Source organism: Micromesistius poutassou (assembly GCF_964030765.1).
Source record: "Micromesistius poutassou genome assembly, chromosome: 6".
Classification (NCBI taxonomy): domain Eukaryota; kingdom Metazoa; phylum Chordata; class Actinopteri; order Gadiformes; family Gadidae; genus Micromesistius; species Micromesistius poutassou.
Window position 1 is genome coordinate 9,504,805 of NC_140276.1, and position 17,911 is coordinate 9,522,715.

The following is a 17,911-nucleotide window of genomic DNA, read 5'->3' on the forward strand; positions in this document are numbered from 1 at the left end:
GTATTATGGGATGGTTCACCACGGTCCTACCTCTGAGACGCCTCTGTGAAGATCTGCCTGAGCCGCTCCTCTGTCTCCCCGTAGAACCTGAGGAGAAGAGGAGGAGAAGAGGAGGAGAACAGGAGGTCAGAGAGGAGGACAGGAGGAGGACAGGAGGAGGACAGGAGGAGAACAAGAGGAGGTCAGAGAGGAGGACAGGAGGAGGACAGGAGGAGAACAGGAGGAGGTCAGAGAGGAGGACAGGAGGAGGTCAGAGAGGAGAACAGGAGGAGAACAGGAGGAGAAGAGGAGGAGGTCAGAGAGGAGGACAGGAGGAGGACAGGAGGTCAGAGAGGAGAACAGGAGGAGAACAGGAGGAGAAGAGGAGGAGGTCAGAGAGGAGGACAGGAGGAGGACAGGAGGTCAGAGAGGAGAACAGGAGGAGAACAGGAGGAGAACAGGAGGAGGTCAGAGAGGAGGACAGGAGGAGGTCAGAGAGGAGGACAGGAGGAGAACAGGAGGTCAGAGAGGAGAATAGGAGGAGGTCAGAGAGCAACCCCAGCGCGGAACCCAAGCAGGAAGTCGTTCTTTAAAACATACTTGCTGATGATCTCCGGCCCGTTGACGACGGTCATGTGGGCTCCGATCTCATTGGCTATGGCTCTTCCAATCATAGTCTTCCCTGTGCCAGGAGGCCCGTACAGGAGGACTCCTCTTGGGGGCGGGATCCCTGTATGCAAATTAGCTGTCAGGTTAGAGGCCTCTGATTGGACGCAGGGTTGGGTTCTACCGAAGGAACTAAATCTTTAGAGACCTTCGCTTTCTCCGTACTCTGTTACATAAACATCAAATATGTTATGTTATATAATAATATTTGGTTCATATCTCATGCGGTTTAAGTTTTCAGTCATTTTGTTTGGATTAGAGTTGTTCTGATACCGATACCAGTATAGCAATTTCCTCCGAAACTGACTAAAACGGTATCGGGTATCAGCGAGTATGCAAATATTTGCACCAAGCAATAGCATCACGTGACTCCTTTACTACACAGGCAGAGAACCACCTGAACTACTGTGGTGTTACGCAGTGGTCCTTTATGACCGCGTGGTTTGTCCCTCTGCGCTCACCGTAGTTGGAGAAGAGCTCGGGCCGTGTGAGCGGCAGCTCGATGCTCTCCCTGATGGCCTCCAGCTGGCTGCTCAGCCCGCCGATCATACTGTAGGTGACCCTGTTCGCCCGGGCCACTTCCTGCCCCGCCTCCCGCCCCTCCTCTGCCGCGCCCCTCTGCTTCCTGTCCCTGAAGACGACGGCGGTGGCGCCGGAGACGCGGTAGAACGTGTCGGCTGGCACCTGCGCGCCACCGGGGGGCGCCGGGGGGGGGCCGTCGTCCGCCGGCAGGGGGCTCTGGGGGGTCCCGCACCCCTCACCCCCCGAGGAGGGGAGCCGGGGGGAGGGGCCGAAGGGGGAGAGGAGGGGGGTCGAGGGGGCGGCGGGGGAGAGAAGGAGGGCGGGTCTTGGAGGATGAGTGACTGGTGAGAGCGGCTCGCAGGGGGGGGCGGTGTGTCGCAGCGGGGCGGTGTGTCGCAGCGGGGTGCTGACCGCGGGGGGTGGCCGCGCCTCCTCCCGCTGCTCCTCCACGGTGAGCAGGCTGAGCTGCAGGGAGAGGTCCGAGGAGGCGCAGCCCAGGAGCGAGGGGTCCGCGGGGGCCCCGTCCTCGGCGTCGGGGGGGCCCTGCAGCAGCGCTCCGTCCTCCCCGCGCACCTCCTCCACGCGCAGGCTGCAGGCGCGGCCGTAGTACGTCAGGGACAGCCGGGAGCCCGGGAGCAGGACCCGGCCCTCTGGGGAGGAGCGGGAGGAGAGGGTCAGGGCTCAGTGAGGAGGAGGAGGAGGAGGAGGAGGAGAAGGTCAGGGCTCAGTGAGGAGGAGGAGGAGGAGGAGAAGGTCAGGGCTCAGTGAGGAGGAGGAGGAGCAGGAGGAGGAGAAGGTCAGAGCTCAGTGAGGAGGAGGTCCGCACACCTCCTCGTCCTCTGAGGAGGAGCAGGAGGAGAAGGTCAGAGCTCAGTGAGGAGGAGGTCCGCACACCTCCTCCTCTTCTGAGGAGCAGGAGGAGCGGGTCAGACATCAGTGAGGAGGAGATCTGAGCACCTCCTCCTCCGGTGAGGAGGTCCTCACACCTCCTCCTCTGAGGAGGAGGAGGAGCAGGAGGAGGAGCAGCCCAGTGAGGTGGAGGTCCTCAGCATCATGAGGTACCAGAGGGGTCAGATCAGCCTTCTAGTGGAGGATGAGGGGGATCATTTGAGGATCAGATGCTGAAGACGATCACAGCTTGGTGACACCAGCAGAGTTCAACTAACCATGCTGCTGTCACCAGGTCAATAGTTAAAGTTAGTTAGTTAAAAAGTTAGTGAGGTTATTGAGACGGGGTTAGCCCTAGCAATGAGGTTGAATCAGCACACAATCACAAGGGTAGATTCATTAAGAATGAATACAAATACAAAGTTATAACATTAAACAGTGATAACTATATTTAGTATTTGCTACACGTGAACCTCCTAAGATGGCGAAATTTGATTGGTTCGCTATCTCGGGATATTGGGCAATATCCCATGATTGAGATCTCAAACTCGGGATATTGTTTTCGAGCGGTCGTCAACAGTCCTCACGCTAATAAAAACAAATAAATCCCGGCAAAATTTGTTATCTTGTTTATTTTTGTAGCGTTCACGCGTAGTATATACTAAAACAATTATTCACCTCAGGCTCCACCTCAGGCTCCTAACCCTAATTCATAATTCAATTATTCACCTCGCCTTCAGCAAATAATTGTTAAATATTACTGTATAAGTAAACACAAACCAAAAATACAGAAAATAACTTACCCAAAGACCGCAGGAAATAGTTCTTAAACTCCTCTGTTTCAAATGTTTCATCTTTCTGCCTAAAATAGAAAAGATTTAAAAACCAATGAATCTAGGAAACATTTACACGAACAAGTTTAAATATGTAGTTACAAGGAACAACCAGCAGGTGGCGGCCTGCACTAAAGTAAAACCTTACACCACAAAATACCTCTTGGAGGCCATTAAAGATTTGATTTATTAGATTAATGACATCCTTTCAACAAATAATATATGCATATATATATATATATATATTTTTTTTTTTTTCAGTGATAAGACCAGATGAAATAGTAGTTATAGTGTAATAGTTATAGTGCTACTGTATCAATCCCAGATGGGACACTAGGGTATCACAGGAGAAAACAAGTGTCCATATCCTGGTTGTTTCTGCTGTGAATCCCTAGTTACCAGGATGAATGTAGTACATATATCTTACTGTATCTTACTGTAAGGCTTTGTTGTATACAGTGAATGAGTTAACCTAGCAATTGATAGTGTTTGGCACTTAGTTCTATGAACATCCTTACTGTACCGACAGCCATATATTGTTGTTTTTCCTTCTTCTGACAAATGTACTTAATGCAAGTCTCTTTGGATACAAGCATCTGCTAAACGCCATAAATCTAAATCTAAATGTATCTCATCTGATGAACAGAAGAAAACGGCTGACATTAATACCATCCAAACTAAATCCTTTATATTACTAACACACTAACAAGGCCTGAACCGTCTCTCCATGTGTGAGTAGCAGCTTGTTTACCGGAGGGACAGCACCACCTCCTGAGCCTGCAGCAGAGGCCCCGTCACTGGGTAGATCGTTAATCCATCCCCAGGCTTCACTCCCAGGCTGGTCTGGATGCAGTGCTGGAGGCCGACCCTGGCTGCTGGGAAGGAGGCCACAGGCCAGGCCAGACACACCTGGAGGAGGAGATGGAGGAGAGGGAGGGGAAGGAGGAGACAGGAGGCGACAGAGGAGGAGGAGGAGATGGAGACGGAGGAGGAGGAGGGTATTACTACATCTTTATTAATATGTTTTAACATCGTTTAACCCCTACCTGCTCCGTAATGACCTGTCTCTACTGTCTAACGCCTACCTGCTCCTTAATGAACTGTCTCTGTACTGTCTCACCCCTACCTGCTCCTTAATGACCTGTCTCTGTACTGTCTAACCCCTACCTGCTCCTTGGTGACCTGTCTCTGTACTGTCTAACCCCTACCTGCTCTGTATTCATTGTGAGATACTTTGGATTGAGTCTAAATGAGTTAATAGTAAAAAGCTTTTATCGTTGTATATTTGAAGGCCACTGCAGGGTTGGTAGGACGGCCAAACGTGCATTAGGACATTAGGACAGAGAACAGAATATATTATAATGGAACAGAAGAGAATAGACAGGATATCACTCTCCCAAATTATGCTTTGATCCTCCTCCTCCCCCTCCTCCCCCTCCTCCTCCTCCTCCTCCTCCTAGAGGTACTGACCTCCTGGCGTCCGGCGGCACTGGTCAGCAGAACCGGACGGCCGATGCAGAGGCTGCTGGCCTTCATGGACCCCAGACTCACCTGGGCCAGAGCCCACCTGGCCCTGCTGGGGGTCCTGTCATCTGCTGCACACACACACACACACACACACACACACACATTCATATACTCACACACGCACACACACACATACACACACACACACACACACACACACACACACATTCATACAAATGCACACACGTGCATATAGACACACACACACACACACACACACACACACACACACACACACACAAATACACACACACACACACACACACACACTAATGTACGTCTTGTAGTTGTGGCGACATGGTCTAACAGTACACAACAGGTGGTAGAAGTAAAGTGTTGTGGGATCCTGGACGTGGTAACTTCGTGATTGAGTGGAACACTAGGGAAGAACATTAACCTATCAGCGGCGGCGGGGTCGCGGCGTGGCTCGAGACCAGCAGCATCAGGACCGGTGCAGCATCAATGACGTCAGTACATGATAATAACCAATAACAATCAAAATCCAACTTTGTACTTTACACCATACTTTGCACACACACACACACACACACACACACACACACACACACACACACACACACACACACAAAAACACATCCACACACAGCCCTCCGTGGACGGTGGAGATAGGCTGTGTGTCCTGATGCTCCAGTCTCACCTTTATCAATGAAGTCCAGGACCGAGAAGCAGTGGCCGCCTCTCGGGCTCTGGAGGATAAACGAGTCGCTGGAGCTCTCCCCCTCGCTGCTCCGCTTCGGTTTGTTCTTACTTTTCTTCGAGGACATGTTAATAATATGTATTATAACAACTTAGTACAACACGTGATATAATGAAAACATGTGTAAACACACCGCACACTAGTAAACTTCCGGGTTGAACCCCAGCCCCGCCCACTTTACCGTAAGTACTAAAGCGCAAATAACTATTATGTAACTGATAAAGCTCTTGCATTTACAGGGTAATTAATTCATGATGTATCATTAAATTATCAATTCATTCAATTATTTTTGGCAATAACCACGTGTATGAAAAATAAAACAATCACATTTTATTAATGTCGTATTTTATTGATCCCTTCTATCAAAGTATGACGGTATTTATGCAACTTCAGGGGCGGAGCCTTACGCAACCGCGGCGCATGCTGGGGTCGATACGGAGAAGAGCGGACACTGTTTGGGATTTAAAAGTTATACATTTAATCAGGTCGAGGTCATGGTCGCCTATGGTTGTCAGCTCTTCTCCGTCCTCAGCAGGAGGCTTTGCAGGGTGCGGTGCACCGCCGCGCCCTCGGTCCGCGCGCTGCGGCTCTCTGCGGGGCGCCTGCAGCCGGCGGGGGGTCGGGGCGCAGACGCGCTGACGGGGCGCCTGGACCGCTTCGGGGGGGTGACCGTCGACCTGGCCGACAGCGGCCTGCCGCCGAACATCAGCGAGGAGGGCTTCAGCAGTCTACTTAGAGGTCAGTGGTGGTCGGCGTTGTGCTCCAATGGAAGACTAGATGTCCAGTTTGAAGTTAAATTACATTTTATTTGTATAGCCCTGAATTCCAGGTACAGTCTCAAAGGCTAGCTGCAGCCTAACAGGCCGTATAATCATGAGCCCCCCAGACCCTAGCCCCCCAGAGGTCAAGAGAAACCTCCCTTGATTAGCAAGGAAGAAATCTTGAGTGGGGGATCCCTACTCCTTCAGGGATGATCAGGAGTGCAATCGGGGCCATAGTTCACACACACACACACACACACACACACACACACACACACACACACACACACACACACACACACACACACACACACACACACACACACACACACACACGGTGGTACCAGACTCTAACCCATGTGTTCTGACCCGTCCAGAGGGGGTGGGCCGGTGGCGTGCGGAGGGCCGCGTGGCGGTCTGGCTCCACCTCCCCATCTCCCTGAGCCGCTGCGCCGCGGCGGCGGCTGCGCTGGGCTTCACCTTCCACCACGCCCGGGCGGACCAGTCCACGCTGGCCCTGTGGCTGGGCCCCGGGGCCAGCAGGCTGCCGGGGTACGCATCCCACCAGGTGGGGGTGGCAGGTAGGACTACAGACACTAGATAGGAGTACCACTATTATACATAATAATATTGTTTTTATCTGTCGCATTTAAGTCAGACTGTATCTATGGCCAGTCCATGCTTGCTGGCAGCGTCCTGTGGTGCAAAGTTAAGCACGCTGTAGTACGTCGACTGTCCACCAGGGGGCGTACTGGGGCCCACGTCTCCTCCTCTCCTAGAGCCAGCATGTCACAACATGTTCACAACATCAGCCCTAAGCAGTGCTGCCAAAGGCCCCTTAGTAGGAGCGACCTTGGTTAGTTTTTTTTCCGTTTAAGCTGCTGAATATTGTTTGTAATACTTTGGGCGGGTTGCCAACATGTATTGGCTCATTATTCTGTCGTGGTTTGGACAGTGTGTTTGTTACTTGCTGGCTCTTCTCTCAGCCCTGGTTACACTGGGCCTAGATTCTTTGTTGTTGTGGCTGAGATAATCTCTCTCTCTGCTGAATCAATGGTGTTAAAACCCTGCATTTAGTCAACCATGAAGTAAGACCTATAAAACCACAATTTAAGTGATTACAGGATTAAACACGTTTCCTTGTCATTTTTATATGGTTTTGAACACAAGTGTAGTGGTATTCAGCCTAAGTGTGATGTTGAAAGGCGCAACAATGGATGAGAGAGAGAGAGAGAGAGAGAGAGAGATGAGGGAGAAAGAGACAAAACAGAGAGATGAGAGAGAGGGAGAGAGACAAAAACAGAGTGATGAAAGAGAGAGACAAACAGAGCGAGATGAGGGAGAGAGAGAGAGAGCGGTCCTGTGAGGACAGTAGTTGATCACTCCATTGCAGTTTGCCACCACACGCTGGACCAGAACCACAGAGGCAGTGGTCTGGGGACTGTATGAGAGCACAGAACCACAGGGAGGACCCAGCTGGAGAGAGCCTCAGATCTGGTTCCTCTGTGGTGCAGTGCCGTCACTCTGTGTCCAAGAGGCCTCCACTGGATGGCTGGACCCCAGGGACTCACCACACACACCTGCTAAATGATGTCAGGGAACGAGAAGGTCCACCATCAATGGTCCCAACAGAACTCACAATCTGAACTGCAGTACCCAGAATCCCCCTCTAATAGTTACATTTAGGGCATTTAGCAGACGCTTTTATCCAAAGCGACTTAAAATAAGTGCATTTGTCACAAGAAAGAGAAACAACAATATATCTCTGTTGGTGCAGTAAGGATGTTTATAGAAACAAGTGCCAAGCACTAACCATCACTAGGTTAACCCATTCCCCGTATACAACAAAGATAGCTAGGATAAGATGCTACACAATTCTCCGTACTATTTATACTAAGTACTAGTACTAGTACTATAAGTGCCTGGAAGTACAACATACAATAAGTGTGTAACAGGGGTGTTGGAGGGGTAAGGGGGGAGGCTATGCAGAGTCTAGGTGAACTCTGAACAAGTGAGTCTTAAGACTTTTGCGGAAAGCTGGTGAGCGACTCTGCGGAAGAGTTGTGACTTTGATAGTAAGTTGATAATAGTAAGACTTGTGTATTCATTATTTTCCTAGCGTTGGGCTCCTGGACAGAAGGCGGTGTAATGATAGGTTTCTCCTGAACAAGTCTGCTCCTCTCAGCGATCAGGAATGTCCTGTGTTTCCACTTGGAAATCCAACAGTAGACTTAGAGGTTGAGGTAGAGGTTGACGTAGAGGTTGTTCTCTGAATCAGTACCTGTTTAGAGACTTGACTCCAACATCTCAAGGAGAGTCGGATGCCTTGTGGGAAACTGTTATTCCCGTTCTCTGCTCCAGCCCCGTCTCCCTTCTCGGTTCAGTCTGTTTTCCCGGCCATCTTAGTCATTTAACAGATGCTTTATCTAAAGTGACGTGCGGGGAATTTGAGATACATTCCATGAATAAATGAATCATGCTCAATGATGTCTCAAGGTTAGGCCTTGGACCCTTGACTCACGTGTTCAGAGTTCTCTGGTGTTGTGTTTGGTCCTCAGGTGCAGTGGTGGACGAGTCCAACGGAAAAGTTCTCGTGGTCCAAGACAAAAACAAGGTATGTTTGCCTCCTCTCAATAACTGTAATAATACTCTTGGTTTGGTGTTTGTGTTTACCAAGATTACTTTTAATCCATATCTATGCTGCTAACTTTGTTGTTTATTTATGTATTTTAGTATGAACCTGTTTTGAAATCAGGGACCTCCCCAGTATTACTCCTGCTCCATACATCCACTAAAACCCGCTCCCTGCCCCCAAAACACGTGTGTGTGTGTGTGTGTGTGTGTGTGTGTGTGTGTGTGTGTGTGTGTGTGTGTGTGTGTGTGTGTGTGTGTGTGTGTGTGTGTGTGTGTGTGTGTGTGTGTGTGTGTGTGTGTGTGTGTGTGTGTGTGTGTGTGTGTGTGTTTGTCAGAGTGTCCCAGTCGGTGTGATTGAGGGAGAGTGTGAATGAAGGAACGGTTGTTCCCTAGCGACCGACAGCGACCCTCACGTCAGTTTGTTTGTCCAGGCGCCACCGTGTCAAATTCTTCCCTCGGCTGAACGGTAATGGCCGACACACTTAGCATCGCCCCGAGACCTCTCCCAAACACACCAAGACCCTGTTTGAAAAGTGTGTGTGTGTGTGTGTGCGTGTGCGTGTGTTTACATGACAACAGAGCTCATTGACACTTTCCACACTGCTGTGCTGTTCACTCCCTAATGAAGCCATTAACCAGAGTGCAGCCTCTAAACATCATTCATGTTTCAGGTCAATACACCTCAGTTCAACTCCACAGCCTGACCCTCTGTCTGATAAGAGGTTGAACCAAGTCCTTCACGGCAAAGCGTACAGATATATAATAATATCATAGGAAAGATACTGAATATAGTTCCCCTAATATCTGGTCTGGGATTAAAAAAGACCATCTAATCTTTATCCTAGTTCATGTATAATAACAGCGGTATTTATCTGAAATGGTGTGTTTACATGGTTTCTCTCAGAAGGAGACTTCTTAACTGTTTTATCTCTCTTCATCTCTGCAAACCCTCCTCCTCCTCCTGTTTCAGCGTTTACTGGAAGTGGAGCTTTTCTTGGCTGGCGGTCAACATTCTGATGAATTTGCGAAGCATAAAACCATTAAGACATAAAACACAAGTAGACACAATGTGATCATCTTCCCAGAGCCACAACGGGCTGACCTAGCTTCGATGATTAATCAGTCGGTTAAACCCTGACTCGGCCAATGACCTTCATCAGATTATTCAGCGTTAATTGAATGAAGATGTGCATGTAAATGTGCTTGTTGTTTTCACTCCTTAAAGGAATAGCATAGCGTTCCTACCAGCCATACTAAGCTAGCTTCACTGCTGAGAACGGCTAACTATGCCAATGTGCTAACAGTTGCTAATGAGAGGAAACTCGATGGATAACCGAGAGAATACAGGTTTATTCTTCCCGTTGTAGGTACAGGCTTCAGAAACATAGCAGTTTTGATACAGAATATGAAAATATATAGGTCTTAGTGCATTCGTGTTCCTCATATAAACAACAAGACAGGAAACAACACATTCGGAAAGTCGCATCGATGTGAAATGGCATTTTAGAAAAAGCTGTGTTCAAGATGGATCCACTAGAAAAATATTTATACAGCAACAATGACATAATTTAACAAGTAGCAATGTATCATTTACTATGACAGAAAGTAAAGGTTTACACCACAATATGCCTTCCTCTGGGTTTCAGAGCAACACAGAAACTAGGAGCAGAAGAGTGTCAGTTTGCCGAGTGATTGAGACCTAATAAGAGGAAATAACCAACTTCATATCTGACTGCTGGTTTCAGACCCTAAACGCCTGGAAGTTTCCTGGTGGACTTTCTGAACTAGGAGAGAATATTGGTAAGTTAATAAACATCACCTTCTAGTTTCTATGCGGGAGAGAGAAGTGTTGATCTGAATCACATCTCGTTTCTCAGCACGACACTTAATTCACACAAGCACTTATTAAAACATTTTTAGCGTGTTAGAACAGAAGTACCCATGTTTTAACGGAGAGGAAGGCATGAGGAAAAGCGGGGAAACTGTTAAAATACAGCCACAGTGTGTCAGAAGGTGATACCGTTCATTCATAGAATACAAGCATGTGACGCGTCAATCAATAGAAATTCACTCTTTATACCATTCAGAAAAAGATGATAGCTTTAAATATAGTAATCCAGGACTCAACAGTGAAGCAGCATTGAATGTGTGTCACTAGTCTATTTATGGTACACTTACACCTGGGTACTGAACTTACCAGGATGTTCTGAACACCTCCCTACACACGGTTCCTCCTCAAACTTCCTATCCTACCCCTTTCCCTTCCACCCTCCTCCTCCTCCCCTTTGCTCCTCCTTTCTCCTCCTCCTTCTCCCCTTTTCTCCTCCTTTCCCTTCCTCCTCCTCCTCCCCCTTTACTCCTCCTCCTCATACCCTTTACTTCTCCTCCTCCCCCTCCCTCACCACCGCCTCCTGTTCTTCCCCTCCCTCCCCCTCCTGATCCTGATCCTCCTCTCCCCCCCTCCTCCTCTTTGCGCCTCATCTCTCCTCTCTCCCTCCTCCCCAGGGGCCACGGCGGTCAGGGAGGTGCAGGAGGAGACGGGCGTGCGCTCAGAGTTCCTGTCACTGCTCAGCGTGCGCCAGCAGCACGACCTCCCCGGCGCCTTCGGGGCGTCTGACCTCTACCTCATCTGCCGGCTCCGCCCCCTCACCTACCGCATCGACTTCTGCACCGAGGAGTGCCTGCGCTGCGATTGGCTGCCCCTGGCGGAGCTGGCGCGCACCGAGGAGACCACGCCCATCACGAGCCGCGTGGCACGCCTGCTGCTGCACGGGCTGGAGCACGGCTGGGGTGCCGTGGACCTCCCCATGGAGACGCTCCCCGCCGTGCGCTCGGGCCGCTTCTACCAGCTGTACCACCGGGGCCTGCCCCCGGCACCCGCCTCCAGCTAGCCTAGCCTAGCCTGGCCTAGCATGCTAACCCGGGCTAGCACATCGAGCCACCTGATTCTACCAGCTGTACCACTGGGGCCTGCCCCCGGCACCGGCCTCCAGCTAGCCTAGCCTAGCATGCTAACATCGAGCCTCGTGAACACACCGATATGAAGGCTACTTGAAGTGTGTTTAGCATTGGATAATGGTTTAACAATGTGGCGTAATGGGTCCCACTATGACAGTGTTAAAGCCGCTGAAAACTGAAGCCCTGGGACAGCGCCCCCTCAGGGAACCCTGGGTACTGCAGTGGCTGTTTTTGATTAGCTGTTGTTGTACCAGGTGATGTCACCGGACTCACCCAAACCTCATTTCTCTGAGGTTTGGGTTTTAGATTTTTGAACACTTGAGCCACTCTGGTTGTTTTTTTGTCAACCAGACCAAATATTTTGTATTTTAATTTATTGGGAGAATGTAGGAATAATTTATGGAACAGGAACGTTAAGGGAAAAGGTATCATGATATTAAGAAGTGTAAGGATAACACAAGGAAAGTGTAGGCTATCCTGGAGGGAGGTTCTTGCATTGTAACACATCTTACTGGATAAAGTAGAGGTGTGATATTATTATTAATTAAGAACAACAATGGTTATTGTTACTGTCACCACTGCCTTCATTTCCTTGATTTCTGTTTGATCGTTTTTAACATTAAAAACACTGACTGTTATTACAAACCAAAGCCTTGAATCCCTCCTGCAACCACAGTCCTGTATGAAGTCATATAGTAATATATCTTAAAGATGTCTCTAAACGCTAACCTCTCAGGCCTAGCGTAGCTGTGCTCGCTGCTGGAGAACCATGCTAATGTTCAGAAATGATTTGCTTTCCTTCTCTAAACCCAACCTAATGAAGCCCCCTGCAGTAAAGGACTGAGCAGGACCTTTACGTCTCGGACCATCCCTTCACACGTGGAGCTGGGGTGAAGACCAGGCCTCCATCTCAACTGTTCCTAGCTACCTCATCTTGATTCTATTGTTCCTCTCCCTCCTCCCCGTTGCCTATGAATATCAGAGTTCTGGTCCAGCCTTACTTGACTGGGTCTGGACTAGGACCTGGACGCCATGGGGAGGAACAGGATGGCCTTCTGGCCGGGTCCGGTCTTAGTGCCGGTCTTGTACTGTCCGGAGCGCTGCAGGGCCACATACATCTCGGGGTACTTCTTGGAGCGGTACGTGTTGTAGTTGTTGCTCTCCAGGCGCTCCAGGAAGTGGCATTCATCCGTCGCTCGCCTCTGTGGACGGAGAGAGAGAGCGAGAGAGAGAGGGGGGGGGGGGTGATGAGAGATCGATTACAGTTTGAGGAGAGGGAGAGCGATGAAGGTAGAGCAGGACAATGAAGGCATTGTTCTGTCGGTTCCCTTGGCTCCAGAGCATCACCGGGACAACGGTCTGTTGTTGTAAACTCGGTGAATCAACTGTTTGTCCCGGACTGGCGTCACTAACCTTTGACACTCGACCTGCCGAATCCCCCAAGTACCTTCTGGTGACGAGGTGTGTGAAAGGCTAATGACTGCCGTCTAGTCATTGGGCAGACCTGTGGACCTGAAGCCAGTAATAGAGGCGTCGTCCTCAAGGAGGGACACGAAGGCTGCTCTTGTTTGTTTTGAACCCCGATCCACCCTGACCACTGGAAGACCATCCTACCCTCTGGAGATAGTCAAACGGCTAAGTGTTAAAGGTTGACATATTATACCACCAGGTTTGAGTGTGATTAGCCGTTACAAGCCGTTTTGAAAATCTGCCTCTTGTGCCATCAAAGGTGGGCGTGTCCACCTAGATGTATTACGGATAGATGAGCAATGTTTGCTACAGTCCACTGGGTAGGCTGGTAGACTGATCTATCCAGCATAGATCTAGGTGGACACGCCCATTTGTGATGTCCGATTTTCGAAAGAGGCAGATTTTCAAAATGGCTTGTAACGGCTAATCACACTCAAAACCTGGTGGTATAATATGTCTCATTTAAACATTAAACTGGGACGTGTTGTCATGCCGACAGACTGACATGGTAAAACGCCTCAGGCCTCGGGGCCAGGAGAGGTCGAGCTGAGAACGTGGTTACCAGAGTGTCGGTTCTACAGCCACGTTAATAACACCTCCACTGCCGTTTGTCTCAGGGTTTCCTCCAGATTGGACAGCCGGCCGGGATGTTAACAAGCATGTTGAGGTTGTTTAAATGACGATTGATGACACATTAAAGCATTCTTAAAGACCAGGGTGACAGAATAGTCACTCAGTCCGGTAAGAGGAGACAGTACATGGTGAACAGTGTTTCTGGTATGTGTTCTGTTACTGGTACAAATATACAAATTATACATCAGATGATAAATCAATAACATTTTACAGCACCGACACAACGCAACAAAATCCACATTTTTGCAAACTTTCCTGTCAATAAAACACAGATTCTGCTAATAGTCACAACAACATGCATGAATGACACGAGTGCAGCAGCACAGTCAACAGGGTCTAAATGGCGGTGTGGAAAAGGAGACATTTCATTTGAGTCTATGTGGAAGTGGAATTACTACCAGACATGCATCCTCTGTGGGAACTGTGATTCAGTAGCTGAGTGGATGTGATGATTCAACCCTGGCCCAGATCTTTGTGTTGCTAGGTGTTAGCCCTCCCACACCCAGTCCAGTAAGAGGGTCGCCAGTTGCCTCAGCTACCTCTACAGCCCTCACTGTCACAGGCCACAACATGCTCTCTCTAGTGGAAACAACGACTGACGCTGAGTCCAGTCGAGGTCATTATCCTCTTCATCAGTCTCAGTCTCAGAGGGCTGCACAGGCCCAGATCTGAGGACAGGTCCTCAGAAGAGCCTCGGAAAAGCCAAACCCACATCAAACCAACCCTCATGTCCAGGATTAGCAAGGGGAGAAGAAGGCACCCGTCAGAATATAGTTATCCAGGACTCGCAGTAAAGCAGTATCGAATGTGTGTCACTAGTCTAGTTATATCACATTGACACCTGGGTACTGAACTTACCAGGATGTTCTGAACACCTCTGTTCTTTCTCACGGTTCCTCCTCCTACTCCCTATCCTGCTCCTCCTCAAACCAAGGTTATCAAAGTCAAACCAAACCTTCTCCATCGGTCTGCTTCAGATTGAACTCTGCTGATCACTACGCCTTCGTTGAGCGCAGGCCGCGGAGCTCACTCTGTGTTTCGTCATAAACTACTGTTTTTACTGGGAGCGAACAAAGTCACACTGATCCTTAGCAAGAAACTGAGATGTGAACTTGTGAGATCAGGATGGTCTCTTGAAGCCAATCGTCTGTACCCTTACTTCCTTACCAAGATGCAGATGTTCCTCATTCTCCATGTACCCACCGTCCACCAGATACACAACTTAAAGCGGTCTCTGAATCAGCTTCACGTAGCACCAAGCTTCACATAGCACCAAGATGGAACCCTTGTTGTGCAGATGTCTGTCTGCTAGCTTCCGTAGCTTTGCATTAGCAGGTCGAAGGAACAACCGAGCCATCAGACCCCGGCCTCACGCCCCCCCAGGAACCAGCCTCAGAGCGACCACATCCCCTTCAGAGCAGCAGGCAGAGCCACTGAGCTGGACTGAGGAACACGTTGTCAGGATGGACCTCCCACTCTAGATAGTTCTGCTCTACTGTCATCTGGCTTCAGCTGGGTCATACCTATCTAGATCCCAGGTCTAGATCATGTTTGGTACATGTTTGGATCCTAGCTCTAGATCCTCTTTAGCACTCTAGATCGTAGGTCTAGTTCTCAGTGGTAGAAGGTAATCCGATTGGTCGGAAGGAGAGCTTTAGCACCATCAAAGCACCATCAGCACACCCAGTGAGGTGAGGAGGAGCAGGAGGAAGAGGAGGAGGAGGCTGTAACTCACCGCTCCGAACAGCCTCCCGTCGCGGTTCATGGCCAGGTAGCGGTTAGCAGCCAGCCCCTTGATCACCACCTCCCCCACCGACGTGGCCTGGAGCTGCAGCCTAACTGGGGGCAGAGACACCTCATTAGTGGTGGAACCCTCGTTAGTGGGAGACACCTCGTTAGTGGAGACACCTCGTTAGTTGGAGACAACTCGTTGAATCACTTTACCAACAGTTTGCAAACAAACAAAACTCAATCGGCCAATCAACAAGCTCCAATCAGCAGCTATGCATCACTCTAGAGTGGATGTTATTGGTTGGCTGACCAATTATAAATAAGCCCCTCCTCCCCAACAGACTTCAGTGCCTCCATTAAGGAGGCATGTTCAAATTATGTACGCACACACACACACACACACACACACACACACACACACAGACACACACACACACACACACACACACACACACACAGCAAACAGTCAAACTCCTGCCTTGTAGCCAGGAGGACTCGGCTGTACTTCTGGGTGGGAGGTACTGGCAAGGTTGTACGGTCCATCTATCAAGCAGACATTCCTCTCTGAGAGTGGAGATGATTCTCTGTTCTGCATCGTGTTATTCAGTGGGCAGGCGTCGCGAAGCCAGTGGTCTCCAGAGACACCTTCCCCCTCCGGATCCAGACCACTGCTCACAGAACTCATCATAGGAAGGAGAGTTCCCAGAGGGAGTTGATCAGCTCACTGGAGACCTGCTGTAATTATAGTCATTCTTCACACCCTTCCTCTAACTTGTGTAGCAATGTTTAGGGGAGTATACATTAGCCCTTAGATAAAGATCTAAGGGCTATCTGAGGTGAGAGTGGACAATCTGGGGTCATTGCTCACATAAAGACTTTTAGGGTTTTAGGCTTTCAGAGAGTCGTTCAAAATGAATATCTCTTGGATCAAATCGTTGGTCTTAAAACTGATCACCTGAAAAATACATTCAATATTCCCTTGACTGAAAACTGAAAAGTACCTTCCGGTACTTCAACACAATGTGAGGGCTGTCAGTCGAAGCCTGGAAGCCTGACATGACCGCCCCTGAGCAGGTTAAAGGTGGAGGCTAAATCAGACCGGGTGTAAAGATAGCCCAGCAGTATCCCTTAACTCCTGAGGTATGTGGCCACCAGGTGCTGCCCTTCCCACATGCCTCTGGGTCTAAATCCCTTCATCTGCAGCCCTGAATGGACCATCAACCCTGCTCCCTGGTGGTGACACAGCAGGCAAGCCTCTTCAGGGCGCTCTGATCCACAAACAAGAGGAAACCCATTAGCGTGTGTAGTGTAAACAGCCATCAGACTGGATGGCAGGCAGGAGGCGAACAGACGGAGCTCAGAGCGGAGCTTTTTGTGAATGGCGATGACTCAAGTGCCGGAAATCAACACTGTCACCATCCAGACACAGTTACACTAGGCTGGGACCCTGGCACCGACGTTGGGCACAGAACAAGCCTCCAGCGTTGTCAAACATCAATGGTAAATGGTAAATGGACTGCATTTATACCACGCTTTTCTAACCAGTTTCCAAACAAAGCGCTTTACAATATTGCCTCGCATTCACCCATTCATACACACATTCACACACCGACGGCGGTGTTAACCATGCAGGGCGACAGCCAGCTCGTCAGGAGCAGTCAGGGTGATGTGTCTTGCTCAGGGACACCTCGACACTCAGCTTAGGAGGAGAAGGGGATCAAACTAGCAACCTTCGATTGACCAACCCACACGCTCTACCTCCTGAGCCACATGCCGCCCATGCCACCAAACGGACAACACCAGCTTCGGGGGATCGGAAACACTGTGATAGTCCCACGACCGTGGTTTCCACTACACTAGTACTTCCTGGTTGGATGTGCGTAGGGAAAAGGCAGCACAGAGAGGCTTTGTGTTGGGGGCGGGGAGCCACGAGTCTGGCAGTACTTACTGAGGCTAATGTGTGCGGCTAGCGCCTGGCAGCACTTACTGTGGGGGTTGGTCTTCTCGCGGACGCCATCCACCCGGCCGTCGGAGGCGATCCGCAGGAAGTAGCCTCCGTTCTTGCAGTACAGCCTCTTGGGCTCCCTGAAGTTGGCCGCCGGGAAGCCACTGCTGCCGTCGTCAGGAGTGGCGGGAAGAGTGGTGATCTCTCCGGTGGCCATCGCCTCCTCTTCCCTCTTCCCTCTTCCTCCTCTCGTCTTCTGCTGCTGCGTCTCCTTCTCCCCTCCCGGCAGAGCAGGAGCCTCGCGCTGGGCCTCCCACCTCCCACTGACTCTGCCCTCCCCCCTCGGCCTCCCCTCCCCTCAGAACAGGACCTGGCTCTCCCTCACCCCGGGGGTCCCTCCCGCTGTACACCCCCCCCCCCTTTAAGGAGGGCCCTCCCCCATCCGTGGAGATCAGGGGCTCGGAGCAGTTCTGTCTGGGCTGGAGGTGAAACTCTGTCCTTCGGCCTGCTGCTCCTGCTGCTCCTGCTGCTCCTGCTGCTCCTGGTGCTCCTGGTCCTGGGTGTAGCAGGCGGACCGGACCTGGTCCTGGTCCTGGTCCCGGTCCTGGTAGGCCCTGGGAGAGAGGTCTGATCCGCTGGTACGGGG

The 17,911-nt window shown here is 50.3% G+C and overlaps 3 protein-coding genes across 3 annotated transcripts; 1 reads left to right on the forward strand and 2 right to left on the reverse strand.

The window, feature by feature from the left end:
• Positions 1–26: 26 nt before the first annotated feature.
• On the reverse strand, positions 27–5,253 carry afg2a (AAA ATPase AFG2A; the record flags this gene model as incomplete). Its single annotated transcript, XM_084468996.1, has 7 exons — positions 5,074–5,253; positions 4,359–4,483; positions 3,640–3,797; positions 2,859–2,917; positions 1,107–1,817; positions 580–709; positions 27–87 (listed from the first exon to the last, which is right to left on the reverse strand). The coding sequence occupies exons 1-7, from the start codon at positions 5,198–5,200 to the stop codon at positions 27–29; spliced, it is 1,371 nt and encodes a 456-aa protein (XP_084325122.1). The 5' UTR covers positions 5,201–5,253.
• A 332-nt stretch (positions 5,254–5,585) lies between these two features.
• Positions 5,586–11,437, forward strand: nudt6 (nudix (nucleoside diphosphate linked moiety X)-type motif 6). The gene is made up of 5 exons (XM_084469481.1): positions 5,586–5,871; positions 6,272–6,475; positions 8,453–8,508; positions 10,274–10,328; positions 11,034–11,437. The coding sequence occupies exons 1-5, from the start codon at positions 5,628–5,630 to the stop codon at positions 11,417–11,419; spliced, it is 945 nt and encodes a 314-aa protein (XP_084325607.1). The 5' UTR covers positions 5,586–5,627; the 3' UTR covers positions 11,420–11,437.
• A 1,065-nt stretch (positions 11,438–12,502) lies between these two features.
• fgf2 (fibroblast growth factor 2) lies at positions 12,503–17,650 on the reverse strand (the record flags this gene model as incomplete). The annotated part of the gene is made up of 3 exons (XM_084469482.1): positions 17,308–17,650; positions 15,325–15,428; positions 12,503–12,688 (listed from the first exon to the last, which is right to left on the reverse strand). Exons 1-3 carry the CDS (start codon positions 17,480–17,482, stop codon positions 12,503–12,505), a joined length of 465 nt encoding a protein of 154 aa, XP_084325608.1. The 5' UTR covers positions 17,483–17,650.
• Between the last annotated feature and the right edge of the window lie 261 nt (positions 17,651–17,911).

Excerpts from the sequence above, each read along its gene's own strand:
- nudt6 (XM_084469481.1), top strand. The coding sequence starts at position 5,628 with ATGGTCGCCTATGGTTGTCAGCTCTTCTCCGTCCTCAGCAGGAGGCTT. Across the intron at positions 8,509-10,273 it reads TGGTCCAAGACAAAAACAAG|ACCCTAAACGCCTGGAAGTT; the intron begins GTATGTTTGCCT and ends TGCTGGTTTCAG. Across the intron at positions 10,329-11,033 it reads TGAACTAGGAGAGAATATTG|GGGCCACGGCGGTCAGGGAG; the intron begins GTAAGTTAATAA and ends CCTCCTCCCCAG.